General features: G+C 40.7%; 1 protein-coding gene across 2 annotated transcripts in view; it reads left to right on the top strand.

Moving 5' to 3' along the window:
• Positions 1–18,420, top strand: part of TPGS2 (tubulin polyglutamylase complex subunit 2) — a 27,205-nt gene extending 8,785 nt beyond the window's left edge. The window contains exons 3-8 of one of the 2 annotated variants that reach the window (XM_006919957.3): positions 3,381–3,390; positions 3,573–3,660; positions 5,686–5,814; positions 14,565–14,678; positions 16,374–16,534; positions 17,516–18,420. In XM_006919957.3, the coding sequence (XP_006920019.1) occupies positions 3,381–3,390; positions 3,573–3,660; positions 5,686–5,814; positions 14,565–14,678; positions 16,374–16,534; positions 17,516–17,746 (733 nt within the window). In that variant the 3' untranslated portion in view covers positions 17,747–18,420. The remainder of the gene's footprint in view (positions 1–3,380; positions 3,391–3,572; positions 3,661–5,685; positions 5,815–14,564; positions 14,679–16,373; positions 16,535–17,515) is intronic. The other variant, XM_015595785.2, reaches the window with a different exon arrangement.
• The last annotated feature ends 1,834 nt before the right edge of the window (positions 18,421–20,254 follow it).

Genomic DNA, 20,254 nt, shown 5'->3' on the forward strand with positions numbered 1-20,254 from the left:
GGGGGCTGTGGCGGCCCAGCCATAGTCCTGGCTGTCAAGCAGTAAGGTCTACGGCAAGGAAGCGGCAGAGCCAGAGTCACCAGTGATTTATATGGAAATGACAATGCAGGCTTAATATTTTTTATGAGCTTGGTTTGCTTGACTTTTTGTATGTTCATATTAGTATTTGAAATGTATTAAATATTAGATTTCACTGATTTTTTTCCATTTTTTATGAATTCCAAGTATTTTTTAAAATACTAGTATAAAATAATACCAATTTTTTTTTCTTCACTGAAGTCGATACCATAATAAATGTTATAATCACTACTGAATTTTCAAAGATGAACAATGCCACCAGCCCTTCTCAGCTGGGATCTCATGGAATCCAGGTCAAGAAAGGCTGATAGACAGTTTCCTTGTCTCCACCACTAGATGGCACTAGTGACTAAAATCTCATAGTGGCTGCTGGCCTTTGGGGTGACAGTAGAAGCAAAGATTTTGTCAGAACACAGATACCTGTAGGCTTCCTGTGCTAGTGTCTAAGGGTGGGAGAAAGGCATTCTGCGTACACACGTTTTCTTTCTGAAAACAGATGATGTGCCATACAAGAAGCACTAGGAGCAAACCCTAAACTCCAAATAGAGTAGGAAAATATGTTAGCCCAAGGAGTCAGAGAATCCTTTAAGTTACACTTCTGTGATATTGGGAACTAGATGGCGAAGAGAGGTAAAACAAAAACTGACCAGAAAGCATATTTTAGTTCTTAGATCAAGAAAATGAGAAACCTGTTTGATTAAAGTGACAGCTGTCGTCTCTTTATTAATATAAAAACACTGCTTAAAATCATCTACAAGTGTGAAATTTGCTTCTCACCTGTAGTTCTTGAAGATATTGTGCCCTAAAATCATAATAATTACCCAATCTTCTCTCCTTCTGCCATGCTCTCGCCCTTTCCCACCTCTAGTGTTTTGTAGACTCAGTCATAGAGATTATTCGTGAACCTGGATTCACAGAGTTTAAGCAGTACCCAAAGTCACTCAGCTAGTGGGCAGAATTAGAAAGTAAACTCAGATCATCCTGCTGTACTCTAACTTCCCCATACCTTGGGTACCTGGAACTGACTGACTATGACCTAAAGCAAACTTGACATAGCATTGTTCAATATCACATCTCAAAAGTGTCCAGTATGCCAAAAGTAAGGATGGACTTAACATATTGCCCCTCTGCCTATATAAACATGACAAGAAGTCATTCTAAGAGGCCCAGGAAAGGAATTTGAGAACTCATCCTCTCTCCAAAGATTTGATTGGCTAGAGAAGGCTCATCAGGCATGTGCACAGATGTGAGTTACTTAGAACTTAGGGCATGCTCCTAATACCTCCTGAAAGGATGCTAAGCTATTTCTTTCCATTGGAAGTTTGGATGATTTGCTCTTCATATGAAATATATGTTTTTATCCTATTGTACTTTTTTATTTTCTAAGAACTTAGAAAATAAGTTCTTAGAAATTGTACTTTTTTATTTTCTAAGAACTTAGAAAATAAAAAAGTACAATAGGATAAAAACTATTAGAACTATTAGGTTTATTGCATTAAATGCTCTAGAAGTATATACTCTTACTTTTAAGATGTTTTCATTTATCCAAAAATTTGTTTCAGAAAATAATTTAAGAGCATGAGTCTGAAGTTTTGGTAGTGATTGCCTTGCTCTATCGTCATCCAAGCTTTGCCTAAGACCTCCTCTCTCACCATGTTCCTCTAAGTCTGCTCCTCAGCTTATTTCCTTAAGCAGCCCCTTTTCCAGCTAGCTCTCCACTGAGGCTTTATCACAATAGAGCAGACACCTACTCTGCCTTATCAGGTGAGGCAAATAGAAATCAAACTGGTGACTCTGATTTGCATACCCAGTGCCTACTAGACTTTTTGTTTATTTTTTATTGAGATATAATTGACATATAACATTGTATTAGTTTTAGGTACACAGCATAACGATTTGATGTATGTATGTATTGTGAAATGACTACCACAGTAAGTTAATATCCATCGCCAGTTATAAATTATTTTTCCTGTGATGAGGACTTTTAAGATTTACTCTTAGCGACTTTGAAATACACAATATAGTATTGTTAACTACAGTCACCATGCTGTACTTTACATCCCCAGGACATATTTTATGACTGGATATTTGTACCTTTTGACCACTTTCACCCATTTTGCCCACTGCCCCCCACCCCTGGCAACAACCAATCTGTTTTCTGTATCTATGAGTTTGGTTTTTCTTTTTTTAGATTCCATATATAAGCGGGATCATACAGATTTGTCTTTCTCTGACTTATTTCATGTAGCATAATGCCCTCAAGGTCCATACGTATTGCCACTAATGGCAGGATTTCCTTTTTTTATGGCTAAATATTCTGTTGCATGTATGTACCACATTTTATACATTCATCCATCAAAGGATACTTAGGTTGTTTCCACATCTTGGCTATTGTAAATAATGATGCAGTGAACATAAAGTATAGGTATCTTTTCAAGATAGTGATTCGATTTACTTCAGATAAATACCCAGAAGTGGAATTGCTGCATCCTATGGTAGTTCTAGTTTTAATTTTTGAGGAACTTTCATAATGTTTTCCATCGTGGCTGCACCAATTTACATTTCCATCAACAGTGCACCAGTGTTCCCTTTTCTCTACGTCCTCACCACCACTTGTTATTGTCTTTTTGATAATAGACATTCTAACAGGTTTGAGGTGATAGCTCATTGTGGTTGTGATTTGCATTTCCCTGATTATTAGTGATGTTGAGCACTTTTTTATGTACCTGTTGGCCATTTGTATAACTTCTTTGGAAAAACGTCATCTTCTGTTCATTTTTTAATCATATTGTTTATTTTCTATTGAGTTGTATGAGTTCTTTATATATCTTGGATATTAAAAACCCATTATCAGATGTATGATTTCAGTCTGCTCTGCACTGGGCACTGGAAGAATAACCACGACGAGTCCATGTGAGCCCGTTAAGAACTGTCTCTTAGTCCGCTATAGCCTTGTGAGTCTCTTAGACCCAAGTCCTGTTGGGTTTTAAAGCTAGATGTTTTGGGGGACTCATCTCTCAGGTGAAAGTCTTAAAAGTTGGGATGCCAGATGTGGGGTCTAAACTGCTCCTCAAGGAGAATTTGGGAGTTGTGAGTTCCTTTCCAGTTGTGTGTCACTCTGCCAAGGGTGTATTTTATGGTGAGATTGTGATCAAGTTTTCCTATCCATTTCAACCTGAATTTCTTCTTGTTTGCCTGATATGTAGGAGTCAGTCAGCTAGCTTCTGGATTTCTCTCAGAGGGAATTATTAAATATGTAGCTGTGGATTTGGGGGTCAGTGATGAGGACTTTTAAGATTTAGGTGGGAGGAGGTAAGTTGAGGAGCCTCCTATGTTGCCATTCTGACCCTGAACTCTTTAGAGTTTGTAGATAATTATCACAGTCTTCCTATTCAGGGTATCTGAAACACAGTAGTGTCCCAGTTGCTTTGAGGCATAGCCCTGTGCCCTCTTTCCCAGCCCTGACCTAACACTCAGCTCCTTTGTGATTCTAGAAGAACAACTGTGTGCTGCCTGAGGATGTGAAGAATTTTTACTTGATGACCAATGGCTTCCACATGACATGGAGTGTGAAGCTAGATGGTGAGTCAGCCCCTTTGCTGTAGGTGTACCTTTCCCTGCCTGAAAGGTTAGATGAGACAACTCTGAGGGCCTTTACAACTTTTGAGTCTTTGAATCTGGATGGTTTTCCTAGGTTCTTTAAAAGTACAATTTCCGGAAGCTGTGACCAGAGCTAACAGTATCACTGCTTCACACACACACCCGCCCCTGCCTGTGCCAGAGTCCAGCCAAGTACTTAACTGGAAGCTCAATTTAGAGGCCTCCTATTAGAATGAGGTAGAGGAAAAAAATGTTCACTACACAAAAATCCTGAGCCACCTCAAACTTAAAGCCTCTGAGGACTCTACCTCAGAGCAGTGTCCTCAGGGTGCGCTGCAGTGACGGCCGATAGTGGTGATAAGAGGGCTCCTTCCTTCATTCCCAGTATAGTGAAGACTCCAGGGCTCTGACCCTCAGACCAGACAGAGCCTTTCCTTCTCTCCTTCCCAGATTTTCAGCCTAAGTCACCAACCACCTCGGTTTGCAGGCAGTTATCTTTAGTATTAAATATGTCTAGGACAGGCTTTTGTGTTGGGGATGTAGGAGCTCACCACTTGGTGCATGTCAGAGTTTCAGGTACTATGTAGACAGAGTCTAGGAAATCCTGGTCTAGCCACTGGAGTCCAGCGCATTCTTGGCACAGACTTCCCTATCTCCAGGAGGCCTTTATTGCCTCCAGACTCCAGCCACATCTGCAGACCTACGTTGGTCCTTGGGAGGCACCCTGTACCTCTCCATGCTGTTTGTGAGAATGTAGTAACTTCTGTTGCACAGTAAATCTGGAGAACCGACTTCTCCCCTCCTTTGCTTCTGCCTCCTGAGTTTCCCTTTTTTTGGTGTTAACAAAGCTGTCCTGTTTCTCACAGATGAGCAGAGGCACTTTTTATAGCTTACTACTGAGCATTTAACATGAACTTTTAGCTTAGAGTCATTTCCTCCAGTGACCTAGAAACCATTCTTGTCACCAATATGAGAACCCTCCTTTGTAGCATGGCCATGCCTTTGGAGTTTGTAGCAACCGAGAGTAGACAGAGACTAGACTGACTGTCAGATTCTCCTTTGCCCATGTCACAGATATGCTAGCCCCTTCACAAGCCTGTCTCAGAAAAGAAACGTCCCATGAAGGTTTTATGAATGAGTCCCTCTTCATTACTACAATACTTTTCCATTTTAATCCTCCCAACCCATCTTCCTATCTATATGTCCATTACCATACCCATTCCTTACTGGATAGCTGAAATCAGTAACAGAAAAGCTAGCAGAGGCAGCTTCTGGTGTTTACCTCTTTAGTGGTCTTCTTAGATGTCCCCTGATCTATATACCAGCTGTTTTATTGCCTCAGCCATTCTAGTTTTTTAGCAGTCAGATGTCTAAGTCTTTGTGTGCCATCCTATGTCCACCACCCTATATTACAAGGATTCTGTATAATAGATAAAGAAAATGTACACTCTACTTGTTTTTTATTTATACCCTCATCACAGAAGACTGGATTCAAGCAAGCAGTCTGCCAGGTTCTCTGCACTGAATAAGGAAATATGAAGTAGAGGGAGAGATACTTTCCATCGTGAAAGCTTATAACAAGAAGAGTAGAAGGGGTCAGTTATATAATCAAAGTTGTTACTCCTTTGGAAAGTATAACCCTTCATGCAAGGAAAGAGGAGCAAAAACGTTTTTAAGTCCTTTGCTCATCAAAGGACTTAATCAGGGCCGCTATCCTAGATCTCCCAGTTCCTTTTGAGCAACCCTTTTTTAAATTTGTTTTGATACCCTGCCCTAACACATGTAGTGAGGACTCTTCACCCATGGTCTCCGTTGCTTTTTTCGCATGAAAGTTTAATGCTTTAGAACATGTTGTGCATTGATTCTCTTCCCTCCACTTTCCATCAGATTCCTCAGCCCTGGAATCAAACAATAGCTGGGCTTAGGTCACTTAAGCAGAAGTCCTACTGATGACCATGGTAACTAGGCTGTTACTCCATGTAATTTTCCTTTTTAATGTTCCCATAGAGCATACTATTCCTTTGGGCAGCATGGCAATTAACAGCATCACAAAACTGACTCAGCTCAACCAGTCTTCCATGTACTCACTTCCTAATGCACCAACTCTGGCAGACCTGGAGGATGATACAGAAGAAGGTACCTGGGGGAACTTCTGCTTTGAGTTAGAAATCAGCCTGTAATATGTTCCCTCAAACCCTTCCCATGCATGGCTTCTCAGGACTGTTGGGAGTAAAGTAAAAACAGCCTCTAGTAAATTTTTATGAAGAAAATGCCAGGGTTGGGATCTTTGTTTCTAGCACCTACTTTAGTGCTTGGCACACTGAATGAATACTTGGTAAGTGGATGAATGTTACAGATTAAACTTCACAAAACATTTCAGTATCAAGAGGTTTCTGAGAGCACGGCAGTCTGAATGCAGCTTCCTTCCTCCAGGCTCTTTGCCACTTCTGATTGAAATGGCCAATAATTCAAATGGCTACTAAAAACTTTGAGCAACTAAAACAAGTAAGGACTTATTCAGTGAGAATTGTATTTGGCTGCAGAGACCCAGTTACAATGTCTAAACTAAATAGGTGTTTATTTTCTCATAATAAGAAATCTGGAACTGGGCTAGTGTAGCTCTTTGAGAAAGTCTATGATAAAGTCTCCTTCTGGCTTCCTGGTATACCACCAGCCTTTGGGTATGGTTTTCATCCTCATGGCTGAGGAATTTAGGCTCCATCCCCAAACTTCAAGTCTATGTTCCAGATAGGAAAAAGAAGAGTAAAGGGCAAAAACAAACAAAAAACTGTCTCTTGGCAGAATCTTTCCCTTTTATCAAGAAAACAGTAGTTTTCTCGGAAGCTCCTCCCAACAGCCATTGGCCAGAACAGAGTCAAAAGGTTACCCATAGCTGAAAGGGAATCTGAGGAGGTATGTTTAGCTGTGCAGTATTGATTGCCTCCTCAAACTGAATTGGAGTTTAAGAAAGAAAGGGAGGATGAATATTGAGTAGGCAACTTGTATCTCCAGTGCTAAGGCCTTGCGGTTCATTGAAGCCTTGGCAGAGAGAACCATTGCAAGCCTTTCTCCTTCAGTTGGACAAGCTGTTGAACAAGAGTAGGAGGAGTCCAGCAGCTAAGACTAGAAAATGATGGCCCCTGGGAAAAGCTGCCACTGAGATGTGTGGAATTCTCAAGGGTTGGAAAAAGGTCACATTGACTTCATATGTGTGCTGGGGACTGCTGACTCCTAAAAGACAAAGAAGGCAAGTAAGCAGACTGAGTCTTCCCTGCTCTTAAGGCTGGAAGAGTAGAGATAGACTAGATACCAGAGATGATTTCAGTAGGCCTCAGCAAAGGACTGAACTAGCAGTAGAGACCACATCGTCCTGCGTATTCATGGGGATAAAAACCACTTGGCCTTCTGGCACTTGCTGGGTTCATGCTTCTGTGATAGTCCAGTAGCTAGACCTACATCTCATTAAGCCTAAATAGAAAAATAATGACTATATTCTGGAGACTCAGCAGTCTGGAAGAAGTATCAGATTATACAACCAGAGAAATAAAACTACTAAAGGACACAGATTAAACCCTAAATAAAAAGAAGAATAACACTTAAGGACATTTAAGATAGCACAAAGACTTCTTATGGAAAAAAAGTAAAGATTTCGAATTAAACAACTGACTAAAGGAATTGAAGAGTATAAACATTGAGACCTGAGTTATTTAGTAGTTGGAAAAATCAAGTGCAAGAAATATCTAAAAACACAGACACATAAATGTGAAAGAGGAAATTATGAGGGAAAAGGTGGTAGGGTAAGAAAATAGAAAATAAATCCAAAAGACCTTCCGTTGAAATTATAGGTACCCAGTAAAGAGAAAAAGAAAAAATGGAAAGGCAATAAATAACACTTATAAAAATATTTCTCTGCAGATTGAAAGGGCTTTCCTAGACTCAAATTGATTCATGAGAAAACAAATACATAGGCATTACATGATGTGGAAAAGTTTCTAGGCAAAGATAAATTACTCTTGAAGTAATAATAATCAGACTTTTCACCTGCAACAGTGGAAACTAGAAAAAGTATATACAGGTTTCTGATAGAGAAGGAGTGAAAATCAAGTGTCCTGGATATGCAGATCAAACACAACGCTCAGATTATCAGAAGACAATTATTAAAGTGTGTATAAAACTTCAGGAACATAAATACTTTAAACAACAACAAAAAAAACAACGAAGCTGAATGGTGATCTCTAAATGTGGATACATAAAGAAGGAAAACAAGGGATTAGTGAATCTCTTAATGAAAGAGAGTTTGTGTGTATTGACTCAGGTCAAGATGGCAGAGTTGGTAAACACCACTCACCTCCTCCCACCACGTCAAAATAACAACTAAACTAGAGAACAGCCATCGAGAACCACCCAAAGACTAGCTGAACAGAAGTCTATAAGGATGTAAAGACTTGGCGAGACTAGTAAGAGGGGTGGAAATGTGGAACAGGCTAGTCCCACACCCATGTGTGGTGATTAAAAATTGGGGGGGATATCTTGGCTGTGGAGGTCCCCTCTGAGGAGCAAGGTGTCACAGCCCCACACCAGGCTCCCCAGCCCAGGGCACCAGTGCAGGAAAAAGGAGTCCCCATGACATCTGGGTGTGAAAATCAGCAGGGATTTTACCTCCAAGTGAGATGCAGGCTGCTGGAGACCCAGGCTGTCCTCTTGAGGGACCCATGTAGGGCCTTTCTTGCTCACAACTCACTCACTCTAAGCCCCAGCACCGGGACAGCAGCTCAGAAAGTACCAGGGACTTATGGGAGGAACTAAATTGACTAGCTTCAGGACTGGAAGGGCAGGGATCAGAGCAGCATTCTCCTGGGATGGAAATGCTGGTAGGCACCATCATTCCTTCATTGAACCCTCTCTTCACACAGCCAGCCGGCACAGATGGGCACCAAATCTGAGTCTCTGTTAACTTGGCTAACACCGTTTGCTCTGCCCTAGTGATTCTCTGAGACCCCGCCCCACCCAAGGCGCTTACTGCGGCTCACACTGCAGACTTGCCTAAAATCTCTCAAGGATCCACAAACCCCAGAGAAGCAGCGGCTGGCCTTGTTGTGCCCTGTACCTCTTGCTAAGTGGTCCTAAGCCCAGTATAAGTGGAGACCTGGATAAGCTTACATTGTAACTCCCATCAGATAGCCCCAAGCCTGGCCTAGTGGCACCCAGTCTTGGCTTGGAACATAGCTTCAACTAAGCAGCCACAAGCCTGGCACATGTGGTGGTTGGCTTCAGCTCACATGATGCCCACTAAAGGGTCTCAAGCCTGGCACAGGTGGCAGCAAGCTTTGGTTCAAGTGTAGCCTCTCCCAAATTCCTCCACATTCAACACAAGAGCAGCTGACCTTGGCACCGGATCCACTCCCAAGAGACTCTAGAACCAACACACCCAGTGTCCAGTTTCAGACCACACCAGAGTACCACCCAGCCAGCTCCAGAAATGAGACACGCGAGGGGTGGACTTAGCTGGCACCAGAGCTACACAAAAGTGACTCATGCTCCATAGAGTCAGCCCCTGCACTAAAGCTCTTCCGCTGTAGTCACAGGTGGCCCTCAGAGCCAGTCAGCCTGAGGGTCACCTCTGTCCATAGACATGCCATTAGTAATCAAGGCTCAACTACAACAGGAGGACACACACAAGGGACACCCCTGGAACACCTTGCTTGGGTGACCCGGGTGACTATCCCACTGAGCCCCAAAGGACACCTACTATGTAAGGCCACTTTGCCAAGACCCAAAGACTTAGCAGATCTACTTAATATATAGAAACAAACACAGGGAGTCAGCCAAAATGAGGAGACAAACATGTCCCAAATGAAAGAATAGGACAAAGCTCCAGGAAAAGAATTAAGTGAAATACAGACAAGCAATCTACTAGATGCAGAGTTGAAAACACTGGTTATAAGGATGCTCAATGAACTTAGGGGAAGAATAGATGGCCTTATTGAGAACTTCAACAAAGAGATAGAAATCATAAAAAAAAAAAAAAAACAGTCAGAAATGGAGAATACAATACAACTGAGATGAAGAATACATTAGAGGGAATCAATAGCAGGTTAGATGAAGCAGAGGACTGATTCAGTGATCTGGAAGACAAGGCAGTGGGAAATACTCAATTGGAACAGCAAAAACAAAAAATATAATGTCTAGGAATGTGTTGTATAACTTATACATAAGGATATATATAAAAAAGAGGACCTAGTACAAGGAAAATTTCAAAACATACTATTCTGTCTTAGTTAAACCTAAAAGAAAGGAGAGAGGCACGGAGGACCGATTCAGTGATCTGGAAGACAAGGCAGTGGGAAATACTCAATTGGAACAGCAAAAACAAAAAATATAATGTCTAGGAATGTGTTGTATAACTTATACATAAGGATATATATAAAAAAGAGGACCTAGTACAAGGAAAATTTCAAAACATACTATTCTGTCTTAGTTAAACCTAAAAGAAAGGAGAGAGGCAAAAAGTAAGAGTGTAATGGGTTAGAAAGAAAATTCGGAGACATAGGAAGAATGCCATTTGAAGATGAAGGCAGAGATGGGGTGGTAATTCAACACACTAAGGAAAACTAAAAAAAAATTTCAAAATGTACTATTCTGTCTTAGTTAAACCTAAAAGAAATGAGAGAGGCAAAAAGTAAGAGTGTAATGGGTTAAATTGTGCCCTCTGCTGCCAGAAAGTTCTTATGTTGAAGTTCTAACCCCCAGTATCTAGGAATATGACCTTACTTAGAAATAGGCTCATTACAGATGGAATCACAGTTAAGATGAGGTCATATTGGAGTAGGGTGGACCCCTACTCCAGTATGACTTGGTGTCCTTATAGAAAGAAAATTCGAGGACATAGGAAGAATGCTATTTGAAGATGAAGGCAGAGGTGGGGTGGTAATTCAACACACTAAGGAAAACTAAAAGTTTCAAGTAAACCACAGAAACTAGGGGAGAGCCATGGAACAGATTCTTCCCCATAGCCCTCAAAAAGAACCAACTCTGCCAACACTTTGATCTAGGACTTATGGCCTCCAGAACCACGAGACAACATTTTTCTGTTGAAGCCACTCAGTTTGTGGGACTTGGTTACAGAAGCCCTAACAATTAATACAAAAAATGTTCCAGGGGTCCTCATAGTAGAAAATGTAGGACTAAAGAAGAAAAAAAGCAAAAAGTGGAAGATTTCATCCTACTGTAGAGAAGAAATAGTACACCTTGTTGAAAGAAACAAGAATGTCTTATCAGTTTTCTATTGACAGATTACCACAAATTTAATAGCTTAGAACACCACAAATATATTATCTTGACAGTTTTCACAAGTTAAGAATTCAGTTATAGATTAGCAGAGTCTTCTGCTTAGGGTCTTACCAGGCTAAAATCAAGGTATCAGCTGGTGCCGTGATCTCATCTGTGGCACAGGAGCCTCGACTAAGCTCACTGGTGGTCGGCCTTATTCAGTTCTTGCAGTTGTGGGACTAAGACCTTGTTTTCCTGCCGGCTGTTGGCCAGGGATCACCCTCAGCTCCTTTAGGCTGCCCTCATATTCTAGCCACATGACCCTCTGGCAACTTACTTCTCAGCCAGCAGGAAAATTTCTCTCCACTCTGCTACAACAGAATTTCACATAATGTTACCCAATCAAGGGATGACTACTATGTCATATTCACAAGTCTTGACCACACTCAAGGGAAGGAGGTTGTACAAGGTCTGTATACCGACAAGCAAGAATCTTGGGGACCATCTTAGAATTCTGCATACCACACTTGGTTAGGGAAATAATGGTATATTGTTTTCAAGTAAGTGTAGAGTCATATGAATCCAGTCATGCAAACAAATGAAGATAACCACTAAAGAAAAAAAAAAAAACTACATTAAAATCTCCAACCTAATATAGGGAATGTTGAATCACATTAGAAAAAAGGAAAAGAAGAAAGAAAATAACTAACATGAAGGAGAATAAAACAGTCATATTGAATATGCTGGGATTGACTTTTCTCTTTTGAAAAACAGATTGTCAGTTTGATAGAAAAAGCAAAGCTCATCTGTGTTATTTTCATGAACATACTTAAACTGATGAAGAGATATCCTCTCTTGGTAATGGTAGATAGCTAATTCAGAGGAGCCTTCCTGGTGAAGACAGCTGAAAAGTCAGGGCAAAGTAAAAAATCATCTTTCTAAAAACATCAAAGAGCTAACAAGATGACGAGGTAGTACCAGATAAACATCTAGAAGAAGACAAATCCAGAGAAGAGGCTCGACATTTGGGATTCCTTTTGACCCATATGTGACACTAGGGGAATAAAATGGAATCCGGGAACTACAGAAGATGGCACCCATAAAAACTACCCTACCTTTGTGATGGTTCCATACCCTAGAAGACAGAATAAACCAGAAGTAAGCACTTCTTACATGGACTGAAGCTCTGGTGTAAGGCATCTGAGTGTCCCAGAAAATGTTAAATCCCCAAATTGGACTAAATTGATTCCAGATTACTAATCTCTTCAGGCACTTGGCAGAAAGAAACAAGAGCTCATTCTAGAGAAATGTCCTAAAATTGATTGTAAATATACTAAAAAACATTGAATTGCACACTTTAAATAAGTGAATGTATGGTAGGTGAATTATGTCTCAGTATAAAGCTGTCATATAAAAAGAAAATTCTACCTTAAGGAAGATAACATTCTACAACTCAAATTGTTCTTATAAATGATTTTTCAAAAAATAATTCTTAATAGAAAATGAAAAAATACACCATAAACAAGAACCAGTACAAATAACAAGTAACAGAGATTCACTGGTACTCCCAAGGGTGAAATTATTAGGTAGAGACTATAAAACAATATGCTAATGTACATATGGAGATAAAACCAAAGCAAAATTCCAGAGAGGAACTAATAACAGTGACGTTGCAGATTTGGAGGAAAACTAATTCAAATATTGTCCTTCTGCTTTTGGTAATGGCAGTCTCCCTTTTATTAGACTTATGCCAATAATACTCTATAAACTCTGGAAAAAAATTTAAAACAAGTACCTAAAAGGACTGGAGGAACACCAAAAACAAGCAGAAACTGGAGTGGCATCTGCAGGTGGCAAAAGGGAACCACCCTGAATGAGTTTCCTATTTTTATAACTTTTCACCTAAGGGCAGATCTCAGTCAGCATCAGTCAGGACTGCTAAACTTGGCGGGACCCTCCCATCCAGACTTTCAGTTTCATCCATGATGCATTAGCAGAGATGAGGTGTATCCTACCTGGAACAACAAAAAATACATAAATCAATGAGTTTCAAGACACTGACTATCAGGCAACAAAGGACAGTGAGCTGAGAAATAGGAAACAAATGAAGTGAACTATAGTTTATTACCAGAGTCTCCAGTCTACAGTGTACTCGGGAGGGGAATCTAAGTAGAACCTACTGCACTCCATGAGTTGAAAAGTCAAAGCTAAGAGCCTAGCTAGATGAAGACAGCTTGAGTTCACAGGACTCAATGACAGAGGAATTTTTTGGTTTCCCAGTGCATATAAAAACCGTGTTTACAGTATACTGTAGTCTGTTAAGTATACATCAGCATTATGTCTAAAAATGTACATACCTTAATTACAAAATACTTCATTGCTAAAACATGCTAACCATCATCTCAGTCTTCAGTGAGTCAATCTTTCTGCTGGTGGAAGGTCTTCAATTTGTAAAAAAACGGAACATCTGAGAAGCACAATAAAGTGAAGCACAGTAAAACGAAGTATGCCTGTAATGAAAACAGCAGAACATAAGTACAAATACAGAGATGATTATTGTAGCATTCGCAGCAGAATAATGACAGGTGAATAAGATAAATTAGGGTACTGCTGGTCCCGCAGACTATCAGGCAGCCATTAAAAAGAATTATACCAAATGCCTCAGAGGGCCTTCCACATGGTATTACTGCACAGAAAGCAAGATTCAGATATAATGTATGTGATATCTCATTTTTATATGACAAATATTCTTAACAGAATTTAAATATATTCTTATATGTCTGTCTAGGACCATATGAGATAAAGAAGAATATGAAGGTATAACCTCTAGGGGAGGGAAAAGCTATGTTAAAAAAAAAAAAAAAAAAAACCATGTTTTTAATTAGAAATTAAATTTTTATGCATTTATGTAAAATTATCTATGTTTATGAGTACATATAAATCAGAAATATTTTTATATAGTTTGTTTTATCCAGTCTCTCCTAGGTTTGTAAACTCTCCATCCCAGTCACTAACACTAATCTTTATTGCATAACAGCTGTAAGGAAAGAAGCAGGAGAGGTTTCTGATGCTTCCATTTCTAAGAATTTATCTTTCTTCTGTTACTCCATAATTTTTTATTTCTAGGAAGGTATTTCTAACTGAGCCAGACTTACCATTATTATAACACAACTAATGATAACATTATAATTAAATATGTACGTTTTAGACTGAGGAAAAGGGGTTCTAATAAAAAAAAAAATCATGAAATGCTGTAAATGAGGGAAAAGTAGTTATCTGAGAAGAAGAAAAAAGTTATGTCAACATCAGTTCATTAAGATTAATTTGCCTTTATGTAATCCCACTCCCAAGAAGTTCAGTTCATTTTCCTCACGCCACCTTCCCCAACATGCCATGACACTGTGTTGGTAATCGGGTATCCCAGACAGAAGTCTTAGACCATGGATAAAATCCAGGGCATTTAGAGCACAGAATTCATTTAGCCCATGTTTGAAAATAATATTTAAGAGTATGTCTGCAATAAGGCTCTTTGCCCCCATTTTTTCATCCTAGCAAAGCTGGATGAATAAGTTTGAGCTGAGTATGTTTGAACATTACTATTAACTTCTGCTTTGCAGCCAATGAGAACCAGCCAGAGAAGCCTCACTTTGATTCCCGCAGTGTGATATTTGAGCTGGATTCTTGCAATGGGAATGGGAAGGTTTGCCTTGTCTACAAAAAAGGGAAACCAGGTAAGAATCATTGACAAGCATGATCCTACAGTTCGGGCACGGCCTTGGCCGACCTTGCTTTCCAGCCGTCACACAAAAGACACATTCTTCCCTGACCTCCTGAGACACCACCAGGTCTCTTGAGGTGCCAAGACCTCTCTGAGTATCCCCCTCTAGACGAATTACTAGAGTCTTTTTAAGCTATCATCATTTGTGAGTTATTGCAAAATAATAGGATTACGATCATTGAATAAAAACTAGAATTGTCATTCTGTTTATAACTCCTCCAGCAGGCTCATATATTAGAAAAGCATCCAGGAAAAACATTGTTTCTTCTGTACTTCTTTAAGTAGGCCAGGTAACAGCAATAAAAACCTGAATTACTAGACCTCATTCCAGGACCCCAGATAGGAAATCAAGAGAAGTAGACTCTGGTACCTTAAGCAGTGGCCACCCCCTGGCCTAGCCTTCTTCACACAGCTGTCTGCCTGGTAGGGGTGAGAAGATACACCAAGATTTACCTTACCTCTGGGGAAGGAGAGATAGTCTGTAGCTGGAGGAATCTTTATGAAGTAGCCTTTGAACTGCATCTTGAATTATGGGTAGGAATTAGATACGGGGTGGGTTTGGGGGGCATGCTGGTGGGGTAAAAGGGGCATCGAAGCAAAGAGACATGAGGAAAAGTCACGCAGTGGGAAAATGTAACCAGTGTGTGGAGAATGGCAAATCATTCCAGTTTCCTGAGCCACATGGTTTATCTGTGGATGAGAAGATGAAGCCAAAAGGCCAACTTTCCCCCTTCGTGTGGAATTTTGAAAGCCAAGCGTAGGAGTTTGGACATAACTTGGAAGAGAGTGGGTGTCAAGGTCTAGCAGAATGGCAGGATTCAATGAAAATATATGTGACCACAAGGAGTTTGAGAAGAGGAAGAGACTGGAGGATGGAGGCCACTTAGGGAGATGTGACAGCTCTTCGACATGAGATGAACTAGGAGAAACCTACAGAAGTAAGAATGGAAGGTCAGAAGCACATGGTAAGACAGTGCTTGCTTCAGCTCAACCAGGACATCACACAACGGTATAGGCAGGATTCCCAGGAAGAGGGAGCTGAGCTGGCCTCCTCCAGGGTGAGTTCTCACAGCACTTCTCATTCCCGACAGAGACCTCTTCAGGAAGCCAGGGCCATTCAGTTTCTCTCCAGTCAAGAAAGCTGAGAACACAGTATATACCCACCGGGGGGGAGGAGGGGGAAGTACTGATTCTGCACAGAAAAAATGTGGCTTAGATAGCCTAAAGCACAGATGGCCAAAGCCCAGCAGATAGGTCAGTGGACTGATGGATCAAGAATTTGTAAAAAATTCAACTATACATTTTAACAGGCATATATATATATTTACATTATGTATTTACCTCCCATAGTTAGATTTCTTTCTGTCACCACATATTTGACCCCTTCTATTGGATTTCATTAACCAAAGTCACCATAAAAAATAAATCAATCAGAAAATAAGAATTTGTAAAAGAATACCAAAGAAGCCACTGGTAATAGTGGCCACTGGAGAATGGGACTGAGGTCTTAGAAGGGAAGAAAGAGAACTTGTACTTATATTTTACATACACTCTACTATTCGAATATTTTTTAACATGAGTATATATTGGTTTTACAGATAAAAGGAAAAATGTATTAAGCCATTCCTTCATTTATTTACTATTTCAGCATTAGCGAAAGACACCGAGATCTGGTTCCTGGACAGAGCATTATACTGGCATTTTCTCACAGAGACCTTTACTGCCTATTATCGCCTGCTCATCACCCACCTGGGCCTGCCCCAGTGGCAGTATGCCTTCACCAACTATGGCATTAGCCCACAGGCCAAGGTAAGGGAGGACCACCTATCATCTCGGACTGTAGGATGTATCAGAATCTTCTGAGGAAATGCTTAAACTGCAGATTTCCAGCTTCACCATCTGATTCAGGAGATCTGGGATGGGGTCAAGAAACCTGCATTTTTAATAAGCAAGGCAGGTGATTCCACTGTAGGTAGACAACCTCACTTTATACTGACCTAAACAAGTGGTTCCCAAACATGGCTGATCCTCAGAATCACCTGGGGAATTTTTTCTAATTACATTGTATTGGGGGCTTAGGTCTGATTGTGGGTTTTAGCTACACATTACATGCACACAGGAACACTGAAAAGTCAGTCTCTTATTCCCTGGTTTTCCAGTCTCCAAATGCACTTCCCCACAGGCAGCCACTGTTACAGCTTCTTGTGTACCCTTACCAAGATACACTATTGCGTGTAAAGCATGCATGCACGCATACTGTTTTTGGTTCCTTTTTTCTAAATCACATTGCAATCTATAGTTCATATTGTTCTGCACTTTACACTTAACACTCCATCTTGGAGCTCATTCCATCAGTATGTAGAGAGCTGTCCTTTTTAGTCATATGAAGTATTCCGAAGTATGGGTGTGCCTGGTTTATATTGCAGACTCTCCCAAATCTACTTGATAGGCAGTAGCTGGTTTGAGGGAAGAACAGTTAGAAGGACACTGTCTCCTGGTGATTTGAGACCTAGCATCCCAGGCTCAAGACTCACTAGATCAGAAGGAAGGAAGTTTACTCAGATTCTTGTTCTCATGCTGCGTGAGACCTAAAGTAATGAGACTTCATAAAGCAATGTATGTCATCACTTTCACTTAAAGGAAGTGCTAATATACTTTCAAGGCAGTTTTTCATAAAAACTTATTCTCTTTACCTCATTTCTCCAGCTCTACCCCGTACCCCCACTAAAGAGCATAAATAGGACATTTCCCCTTTGGATTGTGACCCTCTCTCTCAATTCTGCCTTACAGCAATGGTTCAACATGTATAAACCCATCACCTACAGCACAAACCTGCTGACAGAAGAGACTGACTCCTTTGTGAACAGGCTGGATCCCAGCAGAGTGTTCAAGAGCAAGAACAAGATCTTAGTCCCCAAAAAGAAAGGGCCTGTTCAGCCTGCAGGTGTTCAAAAAGGGCCCTCAGGTCCTCCCTCCACCTCTAAAGCCTCCTCAGGCTCTGGAAACCCTGTCCGGAAGTGAGCACCCTTATCTCCAGCTCCCTGCCAGCCCCACAGCAATGATTTCCATGCAGATTCCCCAGGGATGGCCCAAGCCTCAGATTCTGTGTGTGGAACCACAGGCCTCCTCCCAAGTGACCAAAATCCCGGGCCTTTCACTCTTATTAGCATTAGCCAGGAGTTGGAAGGGCCTGCTCAGGTCTCCCCCAAAGCCCTCCCTCATACCGCCACAGCAGGTTGTGTCACCCCCTGCCTCTGGAAGCCACGAAGAATTTTAGATCTTATTTAAGAGATCAAATAGACCTGTTAAAGGTTTTCCTCTTTCCAACTGCAACCTTATACCCCTCAACAGTGGTTAGAGAAGTCCTCCCAAAGAAACCACTGGTTTTGACCCATGAGGCATTACAGTGTTCAGTTGGTAGTGGATTCCACAGAGCACAGAGACAATGGGACATTCCCATCATCACAGAAAAGTCTGTTGGACAGCACTGCATTAGAATATTTTCACACTGCTTTTCCTCAGATTGGTTAATTTTTGCCATTAACTTTTGTTAAAGAATGACCTACCTTAATTTGGTGGGTCATAATGTTCTGTGAAAACTCTTGAAAATACAACTGTATGTTTTTTATATCCTTCACCACAAATTTCACTATACTCTTTTTTTTTTCCGTTTCCTATAAAGTATCTTGCTGTCAGTTTTGTGTTGTGATGTTTGCACTTTTGCCAAAATTATCTTTCTTGTTTTTTTTTATTTTTTAAGAAGTGATTCTGCTATACTTCAGCTATCTAAAATCAAACTCCCAAGCATTGCTTTGCAGGACTCTTCACAAAGAGATTTGATGAAACCAGTCACTGTTGACAAGAGCTTTCCACCTGTTCTTCCTACTCACAGCTGTTCAGCAATTCATGGAGTGGCAGAAAAGGACAGAGAGGGACCAAGTTGTCAAGGACAGTAGCTGAAATTTAGTCGTCCAAAAGTTTTTTTTTTCTGCCAAAACTGATCAAATCAAAGGGAGAACCGTCAGTGCCAGATAAGAGATTCCAGCATTTGGTGCTTCTCCAAGACAAGGCAAGGTCAGAGGGGAATTGAGATGTCGTGTCATCTCCCAGTGGCAGGTATCTTCTTTAGTACTTGTGGAGCCCCTGAATGAATTCTCAGTCCTGATTCAGTTCTAGATTTCACAAGTGAAGCAGCAGAGGAGCCGCGAGAGCAACGGTGCCCTTTATGTCAGGCAATCAGTGGGGGTCCTCAAAGGGCTGTAGACAGAAGGGAGTTCTGATAAAGGAGCAGTGAAGAGCAGAACTGGCTGCCTAATTGTCAGACCCAGTGCAAAATGAAGATGCGCAGCCTCTTGTTCAAAAATCAGGAAAACACTACCATTAAGCGCGCTAAAATGTTTTTCCTTCCATGGTGTTTTTTTTTTTCCTCTTTAATGTTCTAAGTAAAAATTAAAATTTTAAATTATTAGCATTTATTTTAACATTCTTTATATTGTCTAGTTCCAGTTTTAGATGCAAATATAAGAGCATTTAACTCATATGTAGAATCACCAAAACTACACAATTTGTGTTTCATACTTACATATATGTATCGTCTGCACGTGTTCTGACCAAAACCATGGAAACACTGCACAACACCAGCTCAACTGTTATTTCCCTCTTTGATGTATACACATTACATCAATACTCTCAACTTACTGATGGATAAGGACTGAAAGAAAAACTATGAGCTCTCATACATTTTCCTTTTCTTCTGTGTCATTATTTTCAACAAATGGTGGCCAGTACAGGAAAGTGACATGAGTAAGAGGATATGTTAGGGTTCCCTGGTCATTTATACTTAGAATGCCGTTGCCTTCTTTTCATGTTCAAATCAAGCCTGGTTCAGATGGAAAGCAAAGCCTTTGGGGGCTCTCAGTGCCCCCTCCCCATCGCCACTTACTCGGTTGTATTCATAACATTCTTACCTTGTAGTTTGAATCTCTCTGAACTCACGCATGGTGGGCCACTGGAATTCTGTGCTCATGAGTGTCACGAAGGCTGTGAGTGAGTGGCCAGTAAGGAACAGTGGACATATTATACATATCTCATCTGCTCAAGTGTATGCTCCTTTTTCTCATCAGACTTCACTTAAAAATACAAGTTCAAAGATCAGTTTAAGAACTACAAGATAGAGGAGAGGATTAAACCAAATAGGGGTCCTGTGTGACTGCCCGGGCCACATGCCCATGAAGCTGGCCCCGGGGAAGGAAGAAGGGAGCATTCCTGGCAAAAGACTTCAGGCAAGTAGGTTGAGTGGGGTACATAGGGAAAAAACACCCATGAGATTTTGTTTTCAATAGGCTCGACTCTTATTAAACTGCCCAAGGAAGATATACTGCTGGTGTCATAAAATGAAAATAAATGGCTGAACGCCTCAGGAAAGAAGAGTGTATACAATAGCACCCAACATCTATCACAGAATTCTCCTTTAAGGACAAGAATTACCATGGCTCAGAACACAGTGTAGGCAGCAGGTAGACATAGTTT

Source organism: Pteropus alecto, unplaced genomic scaffold (genome assembly GCF_000325575.1).
Source record: "Pteropus alecto unplaced genomic scaffold, ASM32557v1 scaffold146, whole genome shotgun sequence".
NCBI lineage: Eukaryota > Metazoa > Chordata > Mammalia > Chiroptera > Pteropodidae > Pteropus > Pteropus alecto.